This window comes from Mirounga angustirostris, unplaced genomic scaffold (genome assembly GCF_029215605.1).
Source record: "Mirounga angustirostris isolate CCGP_5_RB_7025 unplaced genomic scaffold, mMirAng1.0.hap1 SCAF_5, whole genome shotgun sequence".
NCBI classification, from domain to species: domain Eukaryota; kingdom Metazoa; phylum Chordata; class Mammalia; order Carnivora; family Phocidae; genus Mirounga; species Mirounga angustirostris.
The window spans coordinates 9666270-9690075 of record NW_026991713.1 but is presented as its reverse complement, the minus strand read 5'-3'; the positions used below and the strand labels follow the sequence as shown (position 1 = coordinate 9690075).

The 23806-nt window shown below is 55.9% G+C and overlaps 2 protein-coding genes across 13 annotated transcripts in view; one reads left to right on the top strand and one right to left on the bottom strand.

Moving 5' to 3' along the window:
• Positions 1-6233, top strand: part of GTPBP1 (GTP binding protein 1) — a 26827-nt gene extending 20594 nt beyond the window's left edge. For all 5 annotated transcript variants that reach the window (XM_045872513.3, XM_064590598.1, XM_064590597.1 and 2 more), the window contains one exon: positions 695-6233. In XM_045872513.3, the coding sequence (XP_045728469.1) occupies positions 695-787 (93 nt within the window). In that variant the 3' untranslated portion in view covers positions 788-6233. The remainder of the gene's footprint in view (positions 1-694) is intronic.
• Positions 4537-23806, bottom strand: SUN2 (Sad1 and UNC84 domain containing 2). 8 transcript variants are annotated; one of them, XM_064590595.1, is made up of 19 exons: positions 23563-23800; positions 20742-20900; positions 20464-20586; positions 19537-19727; positions 19035-19172; positions 18342-18437; positions 17844-17937; positions 16804-16874; positions 14307-14431; positions 12212-12466; positions 11742-11819; positions 11277-11320; positions 10579-10723; positions 10003-10224; positions 9463-9676; positions 9066-9181; positions 8750-8917; positions 8320-8412; positions 4537-6230 (listed from the first exon to the last, which is right to left on the bottom strand). In XM_064590595.1, the coding sequence occupies exons 2-19, from the start codon at positions 20861-20863 to the stop codon at positions 6117-6119; spliced, it is 2409 nt and encodes an 802-aa protein (XP_064446665.1). In that variant the 5' UTR covers positions 20864-20900; positions 23563-23800; the 3' UTR covers positions 4537-6116. The 8 variants fall into 8 exon arrangements, with proteins under 8 accessions (XP_064446665.1, XP_054362788.1, XP_064446663.1 ...); XM_054506813.2 differs by having other exon boundaries at positions 9592-9676; positions 23563-23799; XM_064590591.1 differs by lacking the exon at positions 4537-6230 and adding an exon at positions 7671-7853 and having other exon boundaries at positions 23563-23803.

Below are 23806 nucleotides of genomic sequence, written 5' to 3'. Positions count from 1 at the left end.
GGGCAGTATTTTCCAATCTTTGAGCTATGGCCTGCTTAAAGCTGATTTAGTTGGTCCTGATTAGCATTTGGAATTAATGAAGCAGTAGAAAAATGTCAGGGTTTCCATCTCCCAAGTAAGAGCGCGTGCGGTCTGTGGGAGTGGGATGTGTGTGTGGCAGTCCAGAAGGTTGTTGGAAAGGCGCTGCCTTAGTGGGTCCTCCTGGGTGGGCATTGGTGGCCTTGGACCCTGTATCAGTGTGGTTCTCACTCAGCATCTCCCTTTAGCTCTTTCCCCTGGTTCTGTCCTGGCACCCCCTCATGTTGCTCCTTCTAGGGTCTTCTCCATCTGACCCCTCTTGGGAGAAGGAAACTTCTATCTGGACCTGTCCTTTCTGTTCTCTCTCCCACATTGAGCCTTTCTCTTTCTACCTATCCGCGGGGGCAGGTGTTGGTTCCTGTTCTCCTTGTGCTTCTCGGAACGGCTCTGTCTCACACCATCTCACGTGTGCCCCACTGGCTAGGATGGGTGCTGGCTCCATCCGACAGAGGAGGAGTGCCATGCTCCAAGTAGTAGATGACTGCTCAGGCTAGGCTGGGACCGTCCTGCCTGCTCGCTTTTCTCCTACCCCTTTTCCTGCCACCTTGCCCCTCTGCTGTCCTACCCTGCTCCCAGTGGGCCACTACTTCTCAAGCTCCTTCTTTCTCCCTTTCAGCCCAAGCCCAGCAGCGGGGGCCGGCGACGGGGGGGCCAGCGTCACAAAGTGAAGTCCCAGGGGGCCTGCGTGACTCCTGCCAGCGGCTGCTGAATCTCCCCGGCCCACCCCCACCACCCAAGGAATCCTTGTACTCTGGCCACTGTTCTACCACGTGGGCCAGAGCAGCTCTGACCACCACCCGCCCTCCCCCAGGCCACAGCGGAGCCTCATCATTCCCCACCCTCCGCCCCCATTTTCCAGGGGGGTTGTAATTTATAAGCTGAGGAAGGTGGCCAGACTTCTGGAGGACTGACCATCATCCACCTTCTTCCCTGCCTTCTTCCTTACTCACATTTTTGTACATCTGGGCCCTTAGTTTTTATTCTTTTTATTCTCTCTTTAGTGTGTGTGTGTGTGCATGTGTGGGTGTGCGCGCGCGCGCGCTCGCGTGTGTGTGTGGGGGGTGCAGAAGTGTAGCTGGTCAGGGCCCTGGCAGTCTTTCTCCTTTTTTCCTCTGTGGCTGGCCACCAGCCTCCAGGAGCTGGCTGCCTGCCCATCTGTCCATCCGTCTGTGTGTCTGACAACCTTTAGGGGCTTTCAGGAGCTGAAGAGCACCCTCCTCCCCTGTGCTCAGCCTCCTCCCCTGTGCTCACTCCTCTGCACCCAGAGCCCTCCACAGAGCCGGACTTGGGGCTTAGGGGCTTCGTAAGTGCTGCTGCCAGAGCAGGGAGCCTTCCTTCTGCGACTGGGGGGCTTTTAGCAGAATGGAGAGTGGTAGCCTCCTTTTCTCTCTCTCCTCCTTCTCCCCGCCCCCTTAAGCCCCAAAACAGGTAATGCCAAAATCTCTTAAGCTGTAGCCTGTAGATGTGGGGGGGGAGTGGCACTTGGGTTGTAGGAACCTCCCTGCCCCTAACTCTGACCCTTGCCACTGACCCAAAGACAAATGGTGGTTTTCCTTTCCCCTTGGAGACAATCCTGTGTTTGCCTGGCCAGGCCAGGGCAACTCCCATTGTGCTGATTTTGAGCTGGGGGCTCTGGCCCTTGAACTTTCTATGAATCTTATTGGGCCTTGGGGCACTAATGACCTGGACTGGGATTGGCTTGCTCTGGGTCCCGCTCACCAGCACCTCCTGTTGGTGGGGGTGTGAGGTGTTCTCTGAGCCAGGCCAGGACTGGAACCCATTCTTCCCCACTACAGCCCCACCATGTTGCCCCAGCATGGCTGCTACAGGAGCACAACAGGGAAGGGCCTGAGCCCCAGTTTTGGAAGCCCCATTTGGGGTGTGGGGAGGGCAGGTAAGGGTAGTGAAAAAGATTCTTCTAGGCCCAGCACAGAGCATTAACCCCTCTGGAAGAGTCACTGCCTGGGGTGGGGGTGGGGTCAGGGTCACTCAGGCCAGCGACGGCAGTGTGGGGCCCACACCAGCCTGGCCCGAGCTGTGGCCAGAAGCCCTGGGTTTAGGGTGGACTGGTGGGTGGAGATGTGTTCTTTCTAGCCAGGGCAGACACCCAGCTGGCTGGGTCCTTCCTCAGCCTTGCCTCCCTCCCATCCCCAACCGTCCTCCCTCCTTCCTGCTTCTGGACTGCTGGTCCCCTCACCTCCCCTCCTTCCAGCTGTTTCCAGTTACCACTGGCCCATGGCCGTGGACCGACCAGACCAGCACAAAGAATAAAAGTTTGTTCCAAGCTGACGGTGTCCTGTTCCCTGCCCCGGCCCCCCAGCTGGCTGTGCCTGCCCCCGAGCCCCCAGCTGCAGCACAGGGCAGGGGCGGGAGGAGCCCAGCTTCTCTCAGACGCGCTTGGCTTCAAAATGCAGGCCCCTCTGGCAGCTGTGACACGGGACAAGTTGCCAGTCGTCCCTGAACCTGTTCCTCATCTAGAGCGAGGGGGAACAAATGCCTGTGTCGTGGTGGTTGTGAGGCTTCAGCGAGGGAGCGTGTGGTGAGGCTCTGACGCGCCAGCCTGTGGGAGGCGCCGCGGGCTCCCAGGTCCTCGGGGCAGTGGGCAGGCGTGCAGGGAGAAAGGGGGCGTTGACCTGTGTCCGGCTGGATGGCTGCCTCCCTTAGGCGCTTTCATTTGGAAGCTGTCATCTAGGAGAGAGGCGGCGGTCCCTTTTTCTAGTTAAGGCGACTGAAGCTCGGAGGGACAGCGCCACCATTGGGCACGTTCCTGCCCGCACCAGCCCTCAGCCCCAGCCGACAGTAGGCGGCCGCTCTGCCCCGTGGCCTTGGGCCCCTGCCTGTCCTTTGTGTGCTAGTTCCTTCTTGCTTTTTGACTCTGGTCCTGCTTCTAGGGGCTGTTGCCCACTGGTACCTTCGCAAGAGGAAGGCTGCAGCATTGAGCACCCCTCTGCTCTCTGTCCCCACGGCAGGTGCTGTGGAGCCCGTGTTTCCACAGGACTTCACTAGGGTGGGACCTTGTTTGAACTCTTTGCCACTAAGAGCATAACCACTTTCTTTACATTTGGAAGCTGTGGTCTCCACCCTGGCCTCTGCCCTCAGACGCGCAGGAGGTTGGTTTGGATCTCAGTGGTCACCAGACCCACGCCTGCTAGCAGGGGCTGACTGAATACAGTGTTTTACTGTCATTAACAGCGACTCCACAGGTCCTCTACGGGTCTCAGCCCTACCGACTCTCACTTTGGAACAAAACACCAGCCCTTTTATAGCTGATAAAGAATAAAGTTGTTAATCATCTCGAACGACCGATCCTGACCTTTCTGTATGCACAGCTAGCATTTGTGGCGTCTAGTTCGGTTAGGACCCCTGTTCTGGCTTATTGGCCTCCCTGGCCCAGAATAAGGGAATGGGACTATGCCATGGTGCAGGGGGAAACACAGGTTTGGGGGCATGGGGCATGGAGAAAATGGGGTGAGAGCTGTGCCTTGAGGGGTCAGGATTTGAACATGTGTAGATGGGCAGAGGGTACATGTCTGGCCTGGAGGGCACAACGAGGGGCACTGAGCCCTGACTGTGGTAAGTTCCAGGCACTCGTTTAGTGGTGCAGCTGGGGGATAGCTCCTTTGTTGAGAGACGTTCTAGATGCAGAGCAGGTGTTGAGTGAAGTAGGGAAAATGGGAGTGGTCACTGGGGGTGAGCCATAGGACCAGCTCTTTCCTGGCATAGAGGGGTGAGGGGTTAACTGGCCCAAGGCTTCAGGGCTGGATTTACACTGCACCTGGTACCCTCTCCTGTGGCAGTTTATCCCTAACCCCTCTCCTCCTGACCCATCCCAGCCTCTGTTTTCTTAGATGTGGTGGGGACCAGCCCTGGGTCAGGTGCCATGGTCAGGAGCAGAGTATGTTGGAAAGCGTGTTTGTGGAACCACCCCTGGCCCTTCAAGCAGCTTATTGGAGGCACTGAATCTGGGGACATATTGGCAGGGAAGGGCCAGGACCTGTTCCTCTGAGCTGGCAGGTTCTGGCTCTTCAGGGGACCCTTCTCCTTGTGCTATCCCAGCACAGGAACAAGGGACAAATGTCCAGTTCCCACTGTGGAGTCCAGTCCCACACTGAAGGCAGACGTGGTCAGTAGTGAAACAGGTAGATTCGTCTACCTTCTGCTCAAGTGACACCGAGAGGCAGGCAAAGCTGCCCACTTCCTACTGGGATGTCTAGGAGGGCTAATAAAGCCACCTCCCTTCTTTCTTCATCTCCCTTTCTCTCCCCTGAGCCCAGACTCCCAGAGCAGGGCCAGCCTTAAGCCCCGTTCTCCATCCCAGCTGGGTTTTAGTGGAGAAGCCTGGGTTTCTGAAGTTCAGGGGTAAGTCTTTGGGGCATTGTTTTGGTTCAGAGTTCATTCTTTTGTTTTCCCAAGAGCAGAGTCCCTGTGCCAGGGCCAGATAAAAAACTACACATGCCATGAATCCTGGGCATAATTTATTTTTTTTTGCATAGGCATAAATTAGAATCTGGAGATAAAAAATTCAGAACCAATAGTGCAGCATTTGTGACAGGAGAGCGCAAAACGAAACCTGGTTGTCTGGGATGGAGCCGCTGCCAGGGGACCAGAGGTGGCCTTGGGCCTCCTCTTCCTTCCAGCTTCCTCCCCTACGAGCCCATCTGGGGCTCAGCCCTGCTCCTGGGGCACCTGCCTCCACAGCAGCCCCTCACGGCAGCTGGGTTACAAAGAACTGAAATCAGCCAGTGCCCCACAGAACGGGGCTAGGAATCAAGCCCAAAGCTTTTCAGTTAAAAATCAGACCTTGAAAAATATATACATAATACAGCAGGCCTGCTTGGGTCTAAAAGCCCTATCTCCCTGCTGCCCACCACCCCTGAATGCCACCCCCCCATAGAAAATGAGCCAGAAAGGAAACCATCTGAGCAAGAGCTTGAAAGAGTCCCAAGAGGGTAGCTGAGGATCAGGGCCCTTATAGTCAGGGGCCTGACTAGGATGGGGGCCCACAGTAGACAGACCTCTTCCCACCATGACACCTTGAATGTTACCATCATACTCTTTGGACCACCGCAAGAGCCTAAGGAGTACCCTGCTCCTCATCCTTTTAAGCTTACCCCAGCTGCTTATGGCCTCAAACTGGTCTAGGCTCCCTTCACCCTGGGGGAATGTGACAAGCTTGCTCTGGGGCACAGGTAGGCCCTAGCAGGAATGGGGAGCAGAGTGGGCCCCGGTCCCAGCATCAGGAGAGCGAGAGAAAGCAACTAGCCCCAGCAGAGTGGGAATCCTACAGGTTGGCCTCCTGGCCCCTCAGAGGCTCACAGGAGTCAGACCCTCGAGAGCATGGGAAGCCCAACTGCCCACTGTGACCCAGACCAAATACAGTGTAGCGAGGCCTTTGGGGGACCCCATGGGTCAAGCTCCCTTAGGTTGATGGCACTAGACTTCTTGTACAGGGCAGCTGGGCTCTTCTAGGAGCTTCCTGACTGGGGCTCAGTCCCAACCTGCACCACGAGCACTTTCCTCCCAGAGGACCTCACTTCCCTGCCTGCGGATGAGGGCAGCTCACTTGCCCCAGGCCCTCACTTATAGCCCACCCACGGCTTTGGCACCTGCTTCATTCACACACCTACCATCAGCAGCTCCCTGGGTGCCAGCCCCCATCCTGTTTAAGGGGCAGACAGGTTTCACCCACCTTTGCTGGAACATGTCCACTCATTGCCTCTCTCCCTGTCTTTCAATCCCCCACAATATGCTACATATATACACCATCCCAAGAGGGTGAAGTAGACACCCCATGCCTGGCACAAGGAGGACAAAGAAAAGGGACACTGGAGCTTGCTGTCCACCTTGAGCTGTCCCGCTGCTAGGAAAGCCCTATATGTTCTCAGCTCCATCAGGCCAGGGGTTCTTGCTCCTGGAAGTCCGTGCGCTGGTCAAGCATGTGGGGAAGTGGCAGGGTGCTGCTCTCCCACTCCCAGAGAAGGGGGCACGTGCTGAGAGAGGCTGGACTCCCAGCTGGCTGGCTGCAGTACAGAAAAGGCCTAGTGGGTGGGTTCCCCATGCACCCGGAAGCGGTAGATGCAGGTATACTCGGGATGGCCCCAGTTAGTCAAGATCCGTAGCTCTACCACCTGGTATGTGGCCATTTTAGTGTCCTGGGTAGAGAAAGGAGAGGTTAGGAGTGGCCAAGTCCTCAAACTTCACTGATAGGAGGGCAGGAAGGGAGACAGCCACCCCCAGGGTCAGATGCACCGCCCTCCCCCCCACATTGGCCTCTACAGAGAAGTGGGCTTCCAAGCTCCCGTCATCAGACCATGAAGCAGTTTCCAGCCTGTGAGCCAAGGAGCTCCAGGGGCTTCAGAGGTCCTCCAGGGGCCACTGACCCACAGCCACATACAAATGGCCGTGTAGCTGAGGACCAGCGAAATTCATCCCAAACTGACAGATTCATAGGAGCTATTACTGTCAGTGGACAGAATTACCGTTATGGAGGGTTTGATAGATGTTGACGCTGGAAAAGAATCCTTTTACTCTGAATTAGGCAGAGTTATTCTCTCTCAAGTTCTCATCAGGCCTCTGGTTTTTTTTTTTTTGTTTTTGTTTTGTTTTTTAATTTTATTTATTTGACAGAGAGGGACACAGCGAGAGAGGGAACACAAGCAGGGGGAGTGGGAGAGGGAGAAGCAGGCTTCCCGCTGAGCAGGGAGCCCGATGCGGGGCTCGATCCCAGGCCTCTGGATCTCTTTGCTCAAAAAGGCCACAATTTTTGAGTGAGCTTTTGGAGCAAATTTCCCCTGATTTGATGCCAGTAGGCACAGTGCTTTCCTATTCTTCTTGTCTCCTTCTGGCCTTCCACACAGCCTCTTGTCCTCTACCTTCTCCTAAAGGCTCAGTCTACACCCATCCCTGAGCACTCCGCTGGCTCAGTTACCACCCTGGAGCTGACCGCTCAGTCTTTGTGTCTAGTTCCCCTGATCCCTCCACTGGACCATCCCACGGGTGCCTCAGGCTTGGTGGCCAAACCCCCCCTGCATTAGCCTGCCTCTTGGCACCTCTGGAAGCCATCCCCTTCTTCCCCCTTCCCCACTTCTGTCCAGCCTGACCCTTGGCCTCCCAACTGTGTATCCACCTCTCCCTCCTCACACCCTCTCTCTGCAGCCACTTCCTGACTGGTCTTGTCCCCTAAATTCACCATTTCCGCATGGTCACAGTGATCTTACAACAAGGTATTGTCACTTCTCTGCCGAAAACATGGCAGTGCCCATCAGGGCCAGAAGTCTTTGGCCTGGTAGCCAGGCCTGCCTCTCTCCAGCCTCCCTTCCTGCCACTGTCCCTTCGCCACCTCATCCAATTCTTCACCCCTGGTGTAGCTCTCAAGCCCCCTGCACAGCAGTCATCTGGGCTGCTTGTTAGAATATTGATTCCTGGGGCGCCTGGGTGGTTCAGTCGGTTAAGTAGCTGCCTTCGGATACAGGTCACGATCCCGGGGTCCTGGGATTGAGCCCTGCATTGAGTTCCCTGCTCAGTGGGGAGTCTGTTTCTCCCTCTTCTTGCCCTCCCCCCCGCCACTCATGTGCACTCTCTCTCAAATAAAATTTTTTTTTTAAGGTTTTATTTATTTATTTGACAGAGAGCGACACAGCGAGAGAGGGAACACAAGCAGGGGGAGTGGGAGAGGGAGAACCGATGCGGGGCTCGATCCCAGGACCCTGGGATCATGACCTGAGCCGAAGGCAGACGCTTAACAACTGAGCCACCCAGGCGCCCTCAAATAAAATCTTTAAAAAAAAAAAAAAAAAAAAAGAACATTGATTCCTTAGGGCTGTTGGAACCTGGGAGCCTATCTCCTGGGGTGGAGACTGGGAATCTGCATTTCTAACAAGGGCCTGGGAGACTGATGCCCACTCAGGTTGAGGCAAGCGCCCTTCCTGCGTGCCCTAGCCATGCTGCACCATCTGAGGCCCAGCTGGATCACCCTCAGACAACTGCCCTTTCTGGGCAGCCTTTTCCATGCTCCCTGTCTGGGATGGGACCCTCCCCTGTGCTGACATCTAGGTGGTGCCTCTCTCGTCCCACTTGGACAGCTGTCCCTGTTCCCTACCTTGAGCTCTCGGAAGGCAGAGGTTGCACTTTTTCTTGCCCTGAGCCCCCAGTGCCCGGCCCAGGGTGAGTGCTCAGAAACTGTCTACTGAGTGGTTGGGGAAGTGAGTACGCCACGTCTGCTAACATAGCAGAATCTTGTACCTGAAAATAGAAGGTCTGAATGGGCTCCCCATCCTGGTCGTAGGTGAACTGGCCAAGAAGTGTCCCCTCTTGCTGCAGGTCTTCATCAAACCCCTGAAAAGAGAATAAGGGATGGAGGGAAGATCTTGCACTAGACAAGTGCCCCGGCCCCCCCAGGGAGGAATGTTCTCCCTTCCTGTTCCCATACTGGTCCCTTCCCACACTAGCAGGTCAGGCAGCAGCCTTAGTGAGACTGTAGGGGGCCTGAGCCCTGGACCCGGTTTCTTCCACTGCAGCCTAAGATAACTGGGACTGAGGTACCATTTCCCACCCTGCTGCTCTCTCTTCCAAATATGCTCCTTTCTTCCCAGCCAAAGAACAGATCCCAGCTTGGTCCTCGGTAGAGGCTCATAGGGTCCTGTAGCCCCCCTGGCCCCCCACAGGTACTCACAAAGATGGAGAAGTCCTTGGGGGCACTGGAGATGGTGCTGTTGGGCGACAAGGACTTGGGGACATGCTCTAAGGTGACAGCAGTGGGGCGGATGCGGGCAGAGAGGCGAACCACGGCAAAGCCCTGGGGCCCCTGGAAGGCCCAGCAGTTGCCTGGGTGCACGTCTGGCTGGAGGGGAAGGAAGCTGGGTCAGCGTAGGGCTGGTGACAAAGATAGCCCACCCTGAGCACAGCTTTTGCTGACCCCAGGATGGGAGTCCCCCAGCTACACAGGTGACTGCTCGGGGCCCCTGCTGCTGCCCTCTTTGGGTGCCTACCTGGAGAATGACTCGGGGTGACTGCGAGTGGTACCACAGGGGGATGCCGAAGAGGCTGAGGAGGGCCGTCTTGGTCTCATAGGTCTCGGAACACCGGGTGCTGATAACACTAGCCCCTAAGACAGGAAGGAAAGCAAGGCAGTGTGGGCACCTGGAGCTGGACCCCAGCAGGGGAGGGAGGGTGGGCAACCCAGACACCAGTGCATCTCACCAGCCCAGGGAACCCAGGTGGGGACGGCTATTGCCATGTCCTCTCTGAGGATGGAGGGCAGATGCCCCGGGCCTAGTCTGTGTACCTCAACTATATCCAACTACAGAATAACTGTAAACGTCAGCCTCTCCCTGGCCAACAGTGGTGTTCAGTTCATCCAGACTTCTCCTAAGCTTCTTCACTTGCCTTCGTTGTGAGTGACGTGTGCTGATCTCAAGCTCCACTCGCCTAGCAACATGGCTGCCCCGGCCGATGCCAGAGGGCCAGCCAGCAGCAGGACAAAGGCTCTGCGAAGGGGGGAGAGTGCACACACACCTCCTGATTCCAGAGCGTAGTCCACCATCCCGATGCGGTCCTCACTGTAGCGCTTCAGGGCCTGGTTTACAATGCGCTGCACCTGCTAAAAGAAGCACCCAGGACGGCTGCCAGGAGAAGCAGACTTGCCCACCCTTAAGCCCCTACTACTGGGGGCCCCCCCTATCCTGCACCACACACTGGCATCCAGCCACACACGCCACTTCCCTAGGTGTCCCCCCACCCCCACCCCCACCAGCCCCAAAGCCAACATCAGAGCCTCTTGCATGTTGAGAGGTAAGGTAGATAACCCTTAGGCCTTGGAATATACCAGGAAGCCGGCAGAGTTGGGACTGTGCAGTTCTATGGCTCCCAGGGAAGAGAACACTGTGTCAGGGGGTGGGGCTGTTCCAGGGCCCACACAGTCCTTACCTCCTCTGTCACCCCGATCACGCCTTCCTTCTGCAGCGTCAGCCCCAGGCTGGCCGCGGCCTCCCTCGCTGACTTGCCCTGCATCTCGGCCACGTGGGCAAGGATCTTGCTCTCCAGCTCCTGCAGCTGAGCTTGCATCTCCTCTCGCTGAAGGAGCCCCGTGCGGGTTCCTCCACCTCGGAGAAGGAACTGACTGACCCAGGCGGGGAATTGAGACTCCACCTGGGGACCGAAAAGTCTCTGAGAGGCTCACAGGGACAGTGTTGCTCTGGTGGCCCAGGCCAGGGCAGGGTGGTGCCTGGCTTGAGTAGAAGGGGTAGGGAAGGGGCACAAGCCTGGGAGGGGAGGGCCAGGCCAGCAAATCCTGCTAACCCACACGGAGGAAAGAGTTATGCACAACCCTCCACGTTATTGAAAACAAAACCGGAAGAACTCTGGTCAAAGAAAGCCAACATTTGTGCCAAGTCCCAAGCAGGGGGCGGTTGGACAAATAGGCTCTTTGCCATATGGGCTCCTAGGACAGATGCCCTCCGAGGACAGGGTGTTCAGCAGGGGACTTGGGTGGTTCCAACTTACGTCATCCCTCACGGCCTGCAGCTGCTGGGGCAGGAGGCCCACTTGGTCTGCCACAGAGCTCTGCTTCAGGCTCAGGGCTGCCAGCTGGCCCTCCAGCCGCCCCAGCTCCTTCATGGAGTTCTCTCGGAAGGCCTCTTGGGTCATCCTACTCCCGAAGAGAGGAGAAAAGTATAAGCCTTGGCTCCCTGGTGAGGGGTGAGGCCGTGCTGAGAAACACAAGAGGATCCCCTCATTGGCTCCCAATAGAAGTGTGTGCTCATCACCCGCAGGTGCACGCAAGGCCTACACCTGGGGACCCTGGCCTGGGGACCACAGCCCCGGCGCCTACGAGCTGGTTTGCTTATCCCAAGGAATAAATTCTTACCCTGTTCCCTTTCTAACCCCAGATCCATAATTCACTCTGCCTCGGCCTCTCCTACCCTCCACACATACGCATGTCGGGTATGGGAAGGCAGCCTGCATGAGTGTGTACAGGAAAAATGGCATGTCTACACCCAAACCCACAAATCCCAATTCTCCTGCAGTGCCTCCTATACCCAACCTCTCTTGCATCTTAAGGACAGGCTCTAAGCAGGTGTTCCTGAGCTAGGTTTCAGCCATCCCCTCTCTGCTCTGGGGCTCTGCTCCCCAGGCCTGCCTGGGTGTGGGGGGAAGGAGCAGGGAGGAGCAGGCCTAGGCCAGATGGCAGTGCCCATTACCTTTGCCACTCAGACTTCAGCTGCTGGAGTTGAGCCTCAGACTCCTGTAGCGAGAAGAAGGCACAGATAGAACAAATGCCAAGCTCACAGCAACCGGTCTCCCGGAGCAGGATCTGTTCCCTTTGGAGTCTTTGTTTCACTACAGCCCCACCCTGGCAAACCTTAAACACCTCCTGGTCAAGGTCCCCAAGAGAGTCTCCCTCCTGGCACACTTCGGCATTCATTCATTCACTCATTCATTCACTCGGCATGTTATACCCAGCACAACAGACCTCCTGAAAGCCCCCCTTCCTCAAGCATGCCCCAGCGCGTCCCTGCAAAGCATTCCAGAGCCCGTGGGTTTGGCCCTCGCAGAAGTTAGGGGACTCTACCCCCACCCCATCTGGTGTCTAAGCAGGCCCTTCGGGAGATCTACGCTGTCTCAGCCCAAGAGCAGATGTTGAACTGGATAAGGGCCCCACCGACCTGGGAAGCCTGGACAATTTTCTTAAAGAGGTCTTCAGAGTCTTGTTGATGTTCTGCTCTCAGGGTGGCCAGTTCTTCCTGTCAGAGGAGAGAGAGGCTGAGGACTTTCCGGAGTTACAGGCAGAGGGAACTTAGCCAGTACGGGGTCGTATGGGAACTTGAACCAGGCCTGACTGCGAACTTCAGCTCCTGCCCTTTCTTCTCCAGTGCTCCTCGGGAACACGCAAGACTCCCTGGATCTTACTGCACACCTCTTGTGCCAGGCACTCTACAGTCTTGTGCTCGCACGACTGGGTGGGGGTGCAAGGGTAAACACGAGATCCTCCGTTTTACAGGGAACTAAGGCTTAGAGAAGGTAACTGCCAAGTGACACACTGCTGTCTCTGTCATGTCAGGGTGGCAGGGCCTTGCCCCTCCATCCCATACACCCACCGCGCCACCCAAACGCCACTCCGCTCCCGTTCGGAGACCTGGATCCGAGCGGTGGTGTCCCTGCGGAAGTCCTCCTTCAGGGCAGCCTCACGGCGGCTCACTAGCCCCTCCAGAAGCGCCAGGGTGTCGTCCTGGCTCAGGCCCATGTGGCCTCCCCCACCAGCGGCTCCCTGCCGCAGCTCCAGCCGCTCCAGCCGCATAGCCTCCTTCTGCCAGTTGGAGGAAAATTCAGCAGTGAGAGCTTCCAGACGCCGCTCCAGAGAGTGGACCCGGGACAAGATGCGCTGCTCAGCCTGGCGGGGTGGGGAGGGAAAAGCCACGGAGGTGAGTGACAGAGGACGCTCTGTGCCCCGCAGGTAGGGGAGGACGCCAGCAGGGAGCCCGGGTGCCCTAAGGCTGCTGACGTGTGGTGACCGAGCGGCACAGGACGCTGGACACACGTGGCCCGGAAGGGTCTGATCCCCAAGGAGGAGTGGGTGTGGGCCAGGTGAGCGGGGACATAGCAAGGAGGGAGCCGCAGGGGACTGTGTGGCCTGCTGGGCTGACCCCAGCCCCCTTCCCTCTGCTACATGGGTGCGCATGCCAGGAAGCGAGGGGCCGAGGGGTTCAGCTGCTGACTTCAACAGCTCCCACTAAGTCTGCCCAAGAGAACTAGGGCTAAAAGACAAAATAATTTGAAAAGCCTTTCTTTTCTTCTCTTTAATTGGAAGGCCCACAGAGAAAATAGAAGTCATTTGGACTTGAGGGTTGCACCTGATAGCATGCTATGAATTTTTAGAAACTTCCTGGCGTAAAAACAAAAATCTTTGCCAAGGGAAGATATAATCTGTCAACTGTCAGTTAAAGACAGGAACCTCCTAAGCACAGAAGTTGCTTCTGATTTTTAAAATTTTTTAAATAGGCCGTACATTTGCAGGACTCAAAAAGCAAACAGTAAGTTATTCTAACCTGTGTCCCTGTCCACCTGGTGCTCTCAACCACCACCTGCTCCCAAACCAAGCAACGATTTTCATTCATGTCTTTATGCAAATGTAAGCAAGTACAAAGATATACTCCCCCTTTGCACAGAAAAGGTGGTCCTGAAATTGTATTTAACATCTTTACTAATGATTACAAAAAGGAAAGTTACAATGCCAAAATAGGTTATTATTTTATGAAATAACAAGATGGTGAGAAAAGTAATATCCACCAACATAAATGGTTAAAAATGTGTTACCCAATTAGATTCAGCAAGATGCAAGCAAAATTCAAATATATTTAGGGAGTAAAGAATTTTAAATTTTCATTGTCACACGCGCACATTCTGGTTATCTGGGCACTTGTCACCCCCACTGGACTGCAGGCTCCTTGAGGACACAGCCTGGGCTGCAAAACTGGCCCCCGTTCTACCCTCGGCCCTGTATCCGCACCCTCCGCAGTGTGGGCTTGCAGGTGCTCCCATCAAGAGGTGGAGTCTATGTCCCCCTCTTGGAATGTAGCCTGGCTTTGAGACTGCCTTCGGCCTAAAATGGGGTGGAAGGGACAGTTCTGAATGTAGGCCTGATTCTGCTCTCCTGGAACCATGGTCAGCTGCTATGAGAACAAGCTCAGGCTAGCCTGCTGGACGAGAAAAGCAGGTGTGGTGCACAGCCAGCTGCAGACACACAAGGGAGCCCAGCCTAGATTAGCCGGTCCTTGCTTAGACCAGAGAAGCCACCCAGAGGAGCCCCAGACTCGTGAGCTAATCAAATGCTTGTAGTTATAAGGCACTGATTTTAGGGGTGATTTACTTGTGGTAATTGGTAACTGACCAACATATCACCTTATTCGTAGAAGATGCTTAGTAAATATTTATGAAATTATATTACAAAGGAATACAAGTAGACAAAACGATTGGTCTCATTCTTTTTCCTTCGGTTTTCTGTGCTTAAGACGGCAACTAACTTTGGGACAGTCTGAAGTCCTATTTAAGCACAAGCAAACTGCTCCCCCAGGACCTGCATCCCAAACAGCATAGAAAGGGGTGTCCTGGGAGACAAGGCAGTTTATCAGCGAGGACGACGCCTCTTCTCAGCCCTGTATGTAAGGTGTAAGGGCAGGGAAATCAACTACAAACACAGGCAGAGCGAGGACCTGCGACCCTCAGATCCTCACCTGGAAGTGGGAGGAGTCTCTGGACTCGCACACATCCTGCTGTCTGCCACTGCTCTTCGCTGCCCACCAGGAAACCACAGCAGGGTGGAATGTCTGCAGCCCATACGGGTAGAAATACCAAGCACCTGTCCACAGAGGAGAGGGGGTTATCCAGGCCAGTGGCCAAGAGCAGGAAGGCACAAGCTGCTGAAGAGGGCAGCCTAATCAACACGGGTTATTAGCAGCCTGTCTCATTCCTGTGACCTGCATTTCTTCTGGAAGGGATGGAGGGATGGTGGAATGGAGGTTCCCATCATTCTTTGAGGCGGTAACTTCCACCCGACAGTCCCAGAGTATATGCGTTCTCACATCTCTCAGGAGCCCTCATCTTTCTCTGGATGGCAAAACTCAGAGAACATGGCTCTAATAAGCTAGGGATGATCCAGCGGTAGAACCAGAGGCCACTCCCAAATGTCCATCAGAATCACCCAGGAAGCTTTTAAAGTACCCAGTATCTGGCCCCACTCTCTCTAGAGCATGAATTCACTGGTCTGGGGGATCCTTCTGTAGGTGAGGTGAAAGATTTTACTTACTTAGAGAAAGAGAGAGTTGGGGGAAGAGCAGAGGGAGAGGGAGAAGCAGACTCCGTGCAGAGGTGCGGAGCCTGATGCGGGGCTTGATTCCACGAGCCCAAGATCATGACCTAAGCCGAAACCAAGAGTTGGATGCCCAACCGAGCCACTGCACTGTCCCTGTAGGTGAGTCTTAAAAGCTCCTCAGGAGGGGCCCCTGAGTGGCTCAGTTGGTTAAGTGTCTGACTCTTGATCTCAGGGTCATGAGTTCAAGCCCAGCATTGGGCTCCATGCTGGGCATGGAGCCTACTTATAAAAAAGAAAAACAAGCTCCCCAGGTAACTCTCATGGACTACTGTGATTGAGAATCACTAAAACAAGACACCTGCTAAGAGAGGGTGCTACAGCCACGGGGACACTTGCATCTTGCTTTAGGGGTCATCTGCTTGTGATGCGTTTACTCCTGAGCTATGCACATGCATGTGTGTGTGGGGATGAGGGCATCTGAAAAGCTGCATGCATCTCCATCCGGGTAGGACCACACCTGCCACTCAGTCATTGGCTGCGAGCAAGTGCAGCGGGAATCACACGCCCACCAGGCTTTCAATCAGTCCCTCTGGACGCGCCTCACTTCATGCACTCCCCTCCCGAAACGGGCCACTCCCCCTGCCTTTCAGACTCTCCACACGCATCTCACATCTCTTTGTGAGAGATGCCACTGAGACTCAGCTCCATCGACCCCACAAGGCTGCGGTGAAACTCAAATTATCGGAGGTAACTCACGAACAAAGCACTATACAACTGTAAAGGATCATTCTTATTTTAAGGGTGATGCCCAGTTTCCACTGGACATGAACAAGCTGTTCTTGTAACAGGAAACGAAAAGGAAATCAACACTTGGAAAAATTTTCTACCTTGCTATTCAGTAAATAAAAGTTGAGTAGATGCTAAACCTATAAAACCAACTCTAGGGGCACCTGGATGGCTCAGCCCGTTAAGCATCTGCTTTCGGCTCAGGTTATGATCCCAGGGTCCTGGGATCGAGCCCCACCTGGGGCTCCCTGCTCATCGGGGAGTCTGCTTGTCCCTCTCCTCCCTCCTCAATCTGTGTCTCTCTCTCAAATAAATAAATAAAAACTTAAAAAAATCAACTCTAAAAAAAATAAGGCATGGTCTCTCTCAATTAATTGTAGATTGGTACAATCATTAAAACAGGCTGGGGGCCATAGAGGCAACTCCTATGGAATTGTGAGACTCCTATGGTACTGTCAGATTACAAGCTGAACAGAAAATATATACACACAATTATTACAACTATGTAAAACACACAAAATAGTCCTAGGATAGAGACTGGAACAATGTCAAACACTTTATAAATGAGCTACATTAGTATAAAAGAGCATGCTTCTCTTTACTACTTTGTTTCGATCTCAAAGATAAAGATGGAACTTGACGTCGTAAGAAGAATTCACTCACCCAGACGATGTCCTGCTTTCAAATGGAGGGAAAAGGACTACTAATAACAGTGTCAAGATCCTGGCTTTGACCCCAGTGCTGCTGTATCAGGGCATGTCCTGAGCTAGATGACTCCAAGAATGCTCTAGACATGCCAGGCAGTCCAGAGCAGGCCCCCAAACAGGACCAGGTCAGTGGCCTGGGGCATATCCCCTCTCACCCGCTGGGCACCCTGAGAATGCTGCATGGGTCAGTGAGGACCCAGGAGAGCCAGACAGGACTGGCCTGGGGCGTGGGGGCTGCCCAGGCTCAGTCTGATCCCACTCATCCTGCCTCCTTCCCTTTCCTGTAGGTCACCACGGTCCCTGTGGTTTTCACATCTCCGCTCAGCGCCAGCCCCCACCCCCCCTGCCCTGCCCCTCTGGCACGCCAGCGCCATTCGGCCCAGCATGCTCATCCTACGCCTCCCCTGCAGCCCCGGGCAAGCTCACCATAGGTCAGGCCGGTCATGAGCAGCAGCAGCAAGAGGAACCATAGGAATGTCTTCACAGACGAGAAGCGCCTGGACCACAGGAGGGGACAGCGGGGGGGGGGGAGGGGGGGCGGGGCGTCAAGAGGGCATTCGGGCCTCTTTATCCCCACAGGGAGTCTGCAGAGGCTTTTCCTGAGTGCTAAACTAGAGTTGGAGTGGGGGGCCCTGAAGTGTCTCATCTCCCCAGGGCTGGACACTTTAGAGCTTTACCTGTAGGTCTTGGAATAATGGGGAGAATTCGGACTCTCTGAATTTTACTGATGTTACTTAAAAACATGGGGTCTTGAAAAACCTGAAATTTTCATATACAGAGGTCCTCTAAGCAAGCAATTCTAGGAAAAAAAAAAAATAGAACTCCTTAAACAATGTTTTCTTTTAGAAAAGTGAGGAACCTTCTTCTGGTGATACAGGTCCATCCTTGCCCCTCTCAGCACAGCCGGCCGACCACCCAGCCAGGACTACGGCCGGAGGACCCGGACTTCCTGGCTCAGTCTTCTTTCCTGGCTCTGCTGGCTCAGGGACTTGGGAAAGAAACCCACAGCATCCTCACGCAGCACCTATTCCTGGCTTCTGAACATGCCTCGGAGAACACTGGGTTCTAGACCGCCACGGGGTCAAGAGGGAAACCGAACTTTCTTGGCAACACCACTTGTTGGCTGTAGCCTAAAACCTGACCAGCAGGAGGAAGGCCAGGCTCGGCAGACACAGAAGTGGCCAGACGGGGCTGGCATTTAGCAGGAAGAATCTAAGAAACAGGAACCCGTAATTCCAGAATACTCCCTGAAGAGAGCTATTGGTTTGGAAAACACCTGACTCAGTCCCATCATCTGTCAGGCAAAGAGGGGCTCTGGGGAGTCAGCGCCCTGCTCACTGATAAAAGCTACCCGTGAACTGGGACAACCACCTTCAGAGAGATGACATCTAGGGGTTTAGGAGCTTTATGGGTCCCTTCCGTCCCAGGGCTTCCGGATTCATGGTCAAAGTGGGGGTCTCGCTCACCTGGTTAAAACGAAGACATCGAGAAGAGAGGCAGCTGTCGTCAGGCGATACCAGGTGGTGCCAACCCACCAGTAGAGGAGGCCAAAGAGCCGGCCTACAAGAGGGACCGGCAAGGCCTAAGTGTCACCCTGAGCCAGAGGCCTGCAGGTCATGGTTCAGAGCACCGCTCTGTCCACCTGCCGCCCTCTCTGCCCCCGCCCCCACCCCCAACTCTGAGCTGCCAGAGCACCTCTGTCCTGTCCGAGGCCACCCCGTTCCTCTGATCCCACCTGCCTCGTCTGCCAACATCCTCCATCCGGCTCTGCAGCTGCTCCTGCCCCTCCACCCGAGAATGCTAGAGTGTTACTATGGCTCCCGGTCTCCAGTGATTATTCTAGAATGAGCTTTCCCTGATGGTCCTATGGTCTCTTGGTGGGCTGCCCAACCACAGGGAGAAGCGGGGAGAAGGGGCTGCTATAGAGAATGGAAATAATCGTGCACAGAATAGCCAGCACCCACCTGGAGAAGTGACAAGCGTCCAGAAACAGGAGGCTGCCCAGGAGATGGCGTTCCTTAACCGTGAACCTGAATCACGGTGGTCAGTCTCCGAGTATCCTGCAGGGACAGAGAGGCCACACTCAGTCTGTCCTCACTTTTACGGGCCCAGGGATATGGAGACTGCCTATTAGTTGTCTCCTTTAGACTGTGAGCTGAGACCACCTATCATTCTCCTTTGCATCCCCAGAGCGTCGCACAGGCTGGCCCCCAGCAGGTCGGTAAACGTCTGTCAAAGGAATGAAGTGGTAGGCTTCTGACATTCTGTTTGCTTTGAGCTTCTCGTCTGCATCCCTCTCCTCACCAGCAGTCCTTCAAACCATCGTTCAGAACTAGACTAAAGGGGTCAAGCCCCTCCTCTATGTGAAGCCCCACGTTAAGTACTGGCTGGAAACAAGTCAAACACGATGGAGTTGACCACAGGCTGCTCAGACTGACGGGGACAGGGCAGTCATGGTGTGTTAAGGGCCCCCCAGGCCCGGTTCAGGGTGCCGGGGTGGCACGGGGGTTGGGGGGGATGCCCGGCTGGTCTGTGGAGACGCCCGCCGGATACTGTGCTCTCTCAGGCGGTCAGGGGGTCACCTTCCCTGGGCCTCCCCCATCACTGCCCCAGCAGTCCCGGGAGCTGCTGGAGTGTATCCCCGAGGCGTCACCTACCTGCGAAGTCATCCTCAGAAGAGTAGCCCGAGGAAGAGCCCAGGAAGTCCTCGGAGCTCTTGTTCTCAGCAAGCCCGTTGAGTTTGCTGCTCTCCGTGCCGCCTGTGCCCCTCCTCCTCCTCACCCGCAAGTCCTCACCTGTGGAGGGAACGTGGGGTTCTCCGGGGGCCAAGAGCTGCTCCCAGGAGGCTATGCCACACGGCCTCATGGGGACACCTTGAGGAGCATCTCTCATGGACAGATGGGACTGCCCTTCACTTCTCCCGAGCTCCCTGGGTCCATAGGAGGGTCTCTGGGCCTGGAGCAGCTCCATGACCACTTCGTTGTCTGACGTGGCCTGCGAGTTCAGACACTCGGCTCCCCTTCTAAGGGTTTCTGAAGATGGGGAGCCCCTCCTCTGGCCCAGCAGTGCTTAGGAAACCACTCGGGGAGATTTTGGACCTTAAGTTTCCACTAGAAGCAAAGGAAGCAAAGCCCCAGGCGAAAGGTCTCAGATACTCACTCCAGTAGGAGTCACTATGCAGGTGGTCGTCGAGGATGGAGCTCCTGGCCAGGGAGGAGGCCCGGGGGCTGCCAAAGTAGGACTCCCTGACCACCGACTCGCTGTAGTAGGAGGTGTGTGCGTCGGAGGAGGGGCCCAGCTGGGGCGCAGGGGAGAGGCGCTTCATGTTGCTGGACTTCCTCTTCAAGGTCCTGTGGGAGGTCAGCCAGGAGGGGAGAGGCCGGGAACAGGCAGGTAAGCCCAGCCAGGAATAGGGAAGCAAGCCGCTCTGCCCGCCTCTAGTGAGTGGGTCAGCCCTGTTGCTAGGCAACCAACAGCTTCCTGGCTCCTGCGGGTGCTAACCACAAGTGCTCTCTTGGCTCCCATTAGCTCTACATCTCACCAGCAGTTAAGTGATGGAGTCAGGATTCAAATCCAGGTCCCTAACTTCAAAGTCAAAGTTTCTTCTCGGGCTTCTTAAAGCAGTACCAATTTCTACCGCCCACGGGGCGCCTGGGTGGCTCAGTCATTAAGCGTCTGCCTTCGGCTCAGGTCATGATCCCAGGGTCCTGCGATCGAGCCCCGCATCGGGCTCCCTGCTCCGCGGGAAGCCTGCTTCTCCCTCTCCCACTCCCCCTGCTTGTGTTCCCTTTCTCACTGTCTCTCTCTGTCAAATAAATAAATAAAATCTTTAAAAAAAAAAAAAAAATTTCTACCGCCCACTGAAAACCCGGACCAACCCGACCTGGCCTCCTAGGACCAGCCAAAGCCTCGTGAGCTGCTCTCTGGGCCCCATATCTGCCAGCCAGGCAGGATGAGGCGGGCCCCTGCTTCAGCTCATTTGCTGTGCCCCTCAGACTTGGTCCTCCCCTGGGCGGCTTCGCTGGCCCGGCTGAAGCCTTACAGAAAGTACACCTGGGTCGGGGGCGGAGGGTCCGAAGGGCACACCTATCCACAGCAGAAGGGGCTCCTGTGAACCCCACTTGCACTCTGGGGGGTTCTGGCCTGGCTTGTTCTTGAAGCTGCCTCTCCCCGCGGCCTGTCCCCCGAACATGAGGACGACAGCCTGGCCTGCAACAGGGTGAGAAGAAGCGGCAGTGCTGGGTCCTGGCATCCTCAAAGGTGTGAAGGTCCGCCCTCGACCGGATGGGCATCTGATCTCTGCCCGCTGAGGCGGCAACAGGAAGACGTGCCCGAGCCCTGTGCGACCCACGGTAATGCCCTACCTGAGAGGACTGTCTTTCAACAGGGTGCTCTGGCTCCCCATCACCGAGCTCCCTCCGCTGCTGCTTCCGCTGTCGTCGTCAGCCTGGGAGTAGCGCGTGAGGCGCTGGCTTCGGCGGGACATGACGAGGTAGGATGGGGACCCTCCCCCTGGAGAGACTCTTGGGAGAGAAAGGAGGACACGTGAGGCCTGCGGTTGTTCTCAGCTCATCTCTGGGGACCTGGCTCCCAGGGAACAGTCCACGCCCCGTGCATTCAACCCAGCCTGAGAGGTGGAGACGTGAGGCATTTATTAAGCATCTGCCGGCACCCACCCCGCCGCAGTCCCTGCCCGGCGTCGGGCTCACTTAGTACCCGGGTGGCCTCTCGGGGTGCTTTCCACAGGCTCGTCTAGTTTTCAGTTAACCTGATGCTGAGCTGCCTGAGAGGCAGACCTGGACCTTCTGCAACCTTCGGCACGGAGCAGAGCACGTCGAACACGACAGGCACCCGATAGATGCTCACTGAATGCCTCTGATCGCTGCTGCCTCGCCCAGACGCTCCAGTCCAGCCATCCCACCATGCTGCCCTCCCCCTAGAGGTATGTGTGCGCTCATTCCAACTGTTTCTCTTCGAGGGGACACACTTTCTTTTCCTTGTGGCTGTACTCATTGATTCACAGCGCCAATCCAACTTGGACTGGAGAAAACCTTTTTCCTGGTAAGCCCCACCTCCATCCTGAAGGGGTCTGCATGCCGTGTCCCCTCAGTGATTAGCGTGCAGCAACAGCAGTGCATCCTGGTAGGATGGTGATGGTGAGGACAGAATACTTTGTTAAATGCCTCCTAGGTAACCGGCTCCTTACACAGCCATCTCTGATCCTTGTGAACATGGGAAGTACCATTCCTGTCATTGTACAGGGGAGGACCGTGGGACACGGAGGTGATGGGTGACCTTGCCCACAGTCACCTAGCCTATGAATGACAGACTCAGGATTTGAGCGTAGATCTGACAGGTGTGGGATTTCGGTCAGTCTCTGCTGGAGGGAACAAGTCAGCACGTGGGGTGAGAAATCAAGGCTCTGGAATTGATATCGAGGACTCAAAGGAGGCCAAGGTGAGGAGACCAGGCAAAACACAGCGTTTGATAACCAGAGGAGGATTAATAAGCCTTCCAGATATAAAAACCCAAATTCAAAATCTCAGATGACCAATGTGAGGAGTCTCAACGTGGTGCCTTTGCCTGCCCATGTTACAAAGTCTTTGTTATACTTAGACCCACGCAAGAGTCCCCAGTACTTTTGACTTATTATCACTTCTAATATTCCTGGGTGATCTTTACACTGTTAGGTCCCTATGTCGTACAAAGGGCATAGACTCTAATATTTCCCAACTCAAGGATGTGGAAACCAGAAGTTCTGGTTAGTCCAGCTGGAGAATTCTAGAAAGTCCTCTTCTGAAAAACAAGCAGCCTCACGTCTTGGTCTTACTGGCGTCTTCCCAATTAGGATGCCCACCTAGCATCCCTCCGTGGTTTTAGGCCTGTGTTGGTAAAGGGACCAATTGGTAGTAGCCAAAGCAGGAAGTTGGCCTGGGTCCTTTTCTATATTCCACTCCTTATAAGGTAATTCCACCCCCTCGACTGCCCTCCCCACCTGAAAGCTCCAGAGGCCCATATAGGCTCCTCCTCTTAACCCCTGCCTGCTGAAGGGAAGGAAGCCTTCACCCTGGGGCAGAAACAAAACAATGTTTCTGCCAACTCAAGCCGCTCTTGGCAAGAATATAAATATTCAGAGGGAGGTGTGTGGGGTGGAGGGTGGAAGGGGGTGGTGAAAACTGTCAGCAGTCCCCTCCTCCGCCCTCCCAGTCTTTCCTGTAGTCCTGGTATCACGAAACAGTTTGCAACTGAGCCTGGGTTTCAGAAGATGCGAAAGGTCAAGGCCTGAATCCTCCAAAACACAACAAGGGCCTCTAGGAGCTCAAATCTTTTGCATATCAGAATAGACCCCACCCTCACCAACACACACACCCCAGTTAAGAAACCCTCAAACACAACATCCCTCCCCACTTCTGGGCTGAACCACATCCTTCTCTCAACTCCACCTTTCCCCACACCCCCCTCCACAAACTTATATGGCAGTAACCAGCCAGTCTTCAGACTTAACCTAGATCTCGGGCGTCTTCACACTACTTTCCCTCGTGGGACCTGTAAAACGCTCCAGGTGCTAACTCCCTTCTCCCCTCATTTTCCTTCCGGGCTGAACCTGCAGACATTTGCTTTTTTTTTTTTTTTTTAAACCAACCACGCGCCTTCCCTGCCACTCTGTTCTAAGTCACACTCCCGCCTCCTATTTGGTTTCTTTTTTTAAGAACGGAACAAAATGGGCCTTCCTCCCATTCCCAGAGTCTGACAGGCAGAGGCAGGGAACTGCCTGTCCCTGGAAACCGCCTGCCTGGCACGAAAACAGGCACTCCCCTGGGCCGGTCGGTGGTGGCCCGGCTCTCGCTCCCCTCCTCTCGGGGAGGTCGTGCCCGGGGAAGTCCCGCCTGGAGACATCCGCCCTCCCGGCTGGCCAGTGGGCGGGCTGCGGAGATGAGTCAGGGCGGCTGGCCCCCGGCACGGCGCTGGCCCTTCCCGGCCGGCCCAGGGGCGTGCGCCGGGCGGGGCTGGAGCCCTGCCCAGCTCGGCCCGGAGAGGAAGAAGCAGGCCTGGGCAGCTCGGCCCTGGCCGGAGCGGCCCGACGATGACCCCGGGAGTCGGCGGCCCGCGGGGAGGCGGGCGAGGCCGGCCCACATGCCCTTGCCCCGCACGTCCACCCGCCCGAGGCCCACGGCCGGCGGTTACCTGCTGCTGCCGCGGCTGCTCCGTGCGGGGCCGGGGGCGTCCGAGGCCCGCTGCGCCGCCCGGGCGCGCCCCCTTCCCGCGTCGGAATCCCGCGAGCGGTGCTCGGTGAGGGGCCCCGGGCGCGCGGGCAGCGGCGGCGCGGGACGAGGCCAGCGGGCGGGACGGCGCGGCAGACAATGCGACCCGCGCACAACCGCGCTGCGCCAGTGGGGCCGGCCGGCGCGCGCGTGGCCGAGTGTGTATG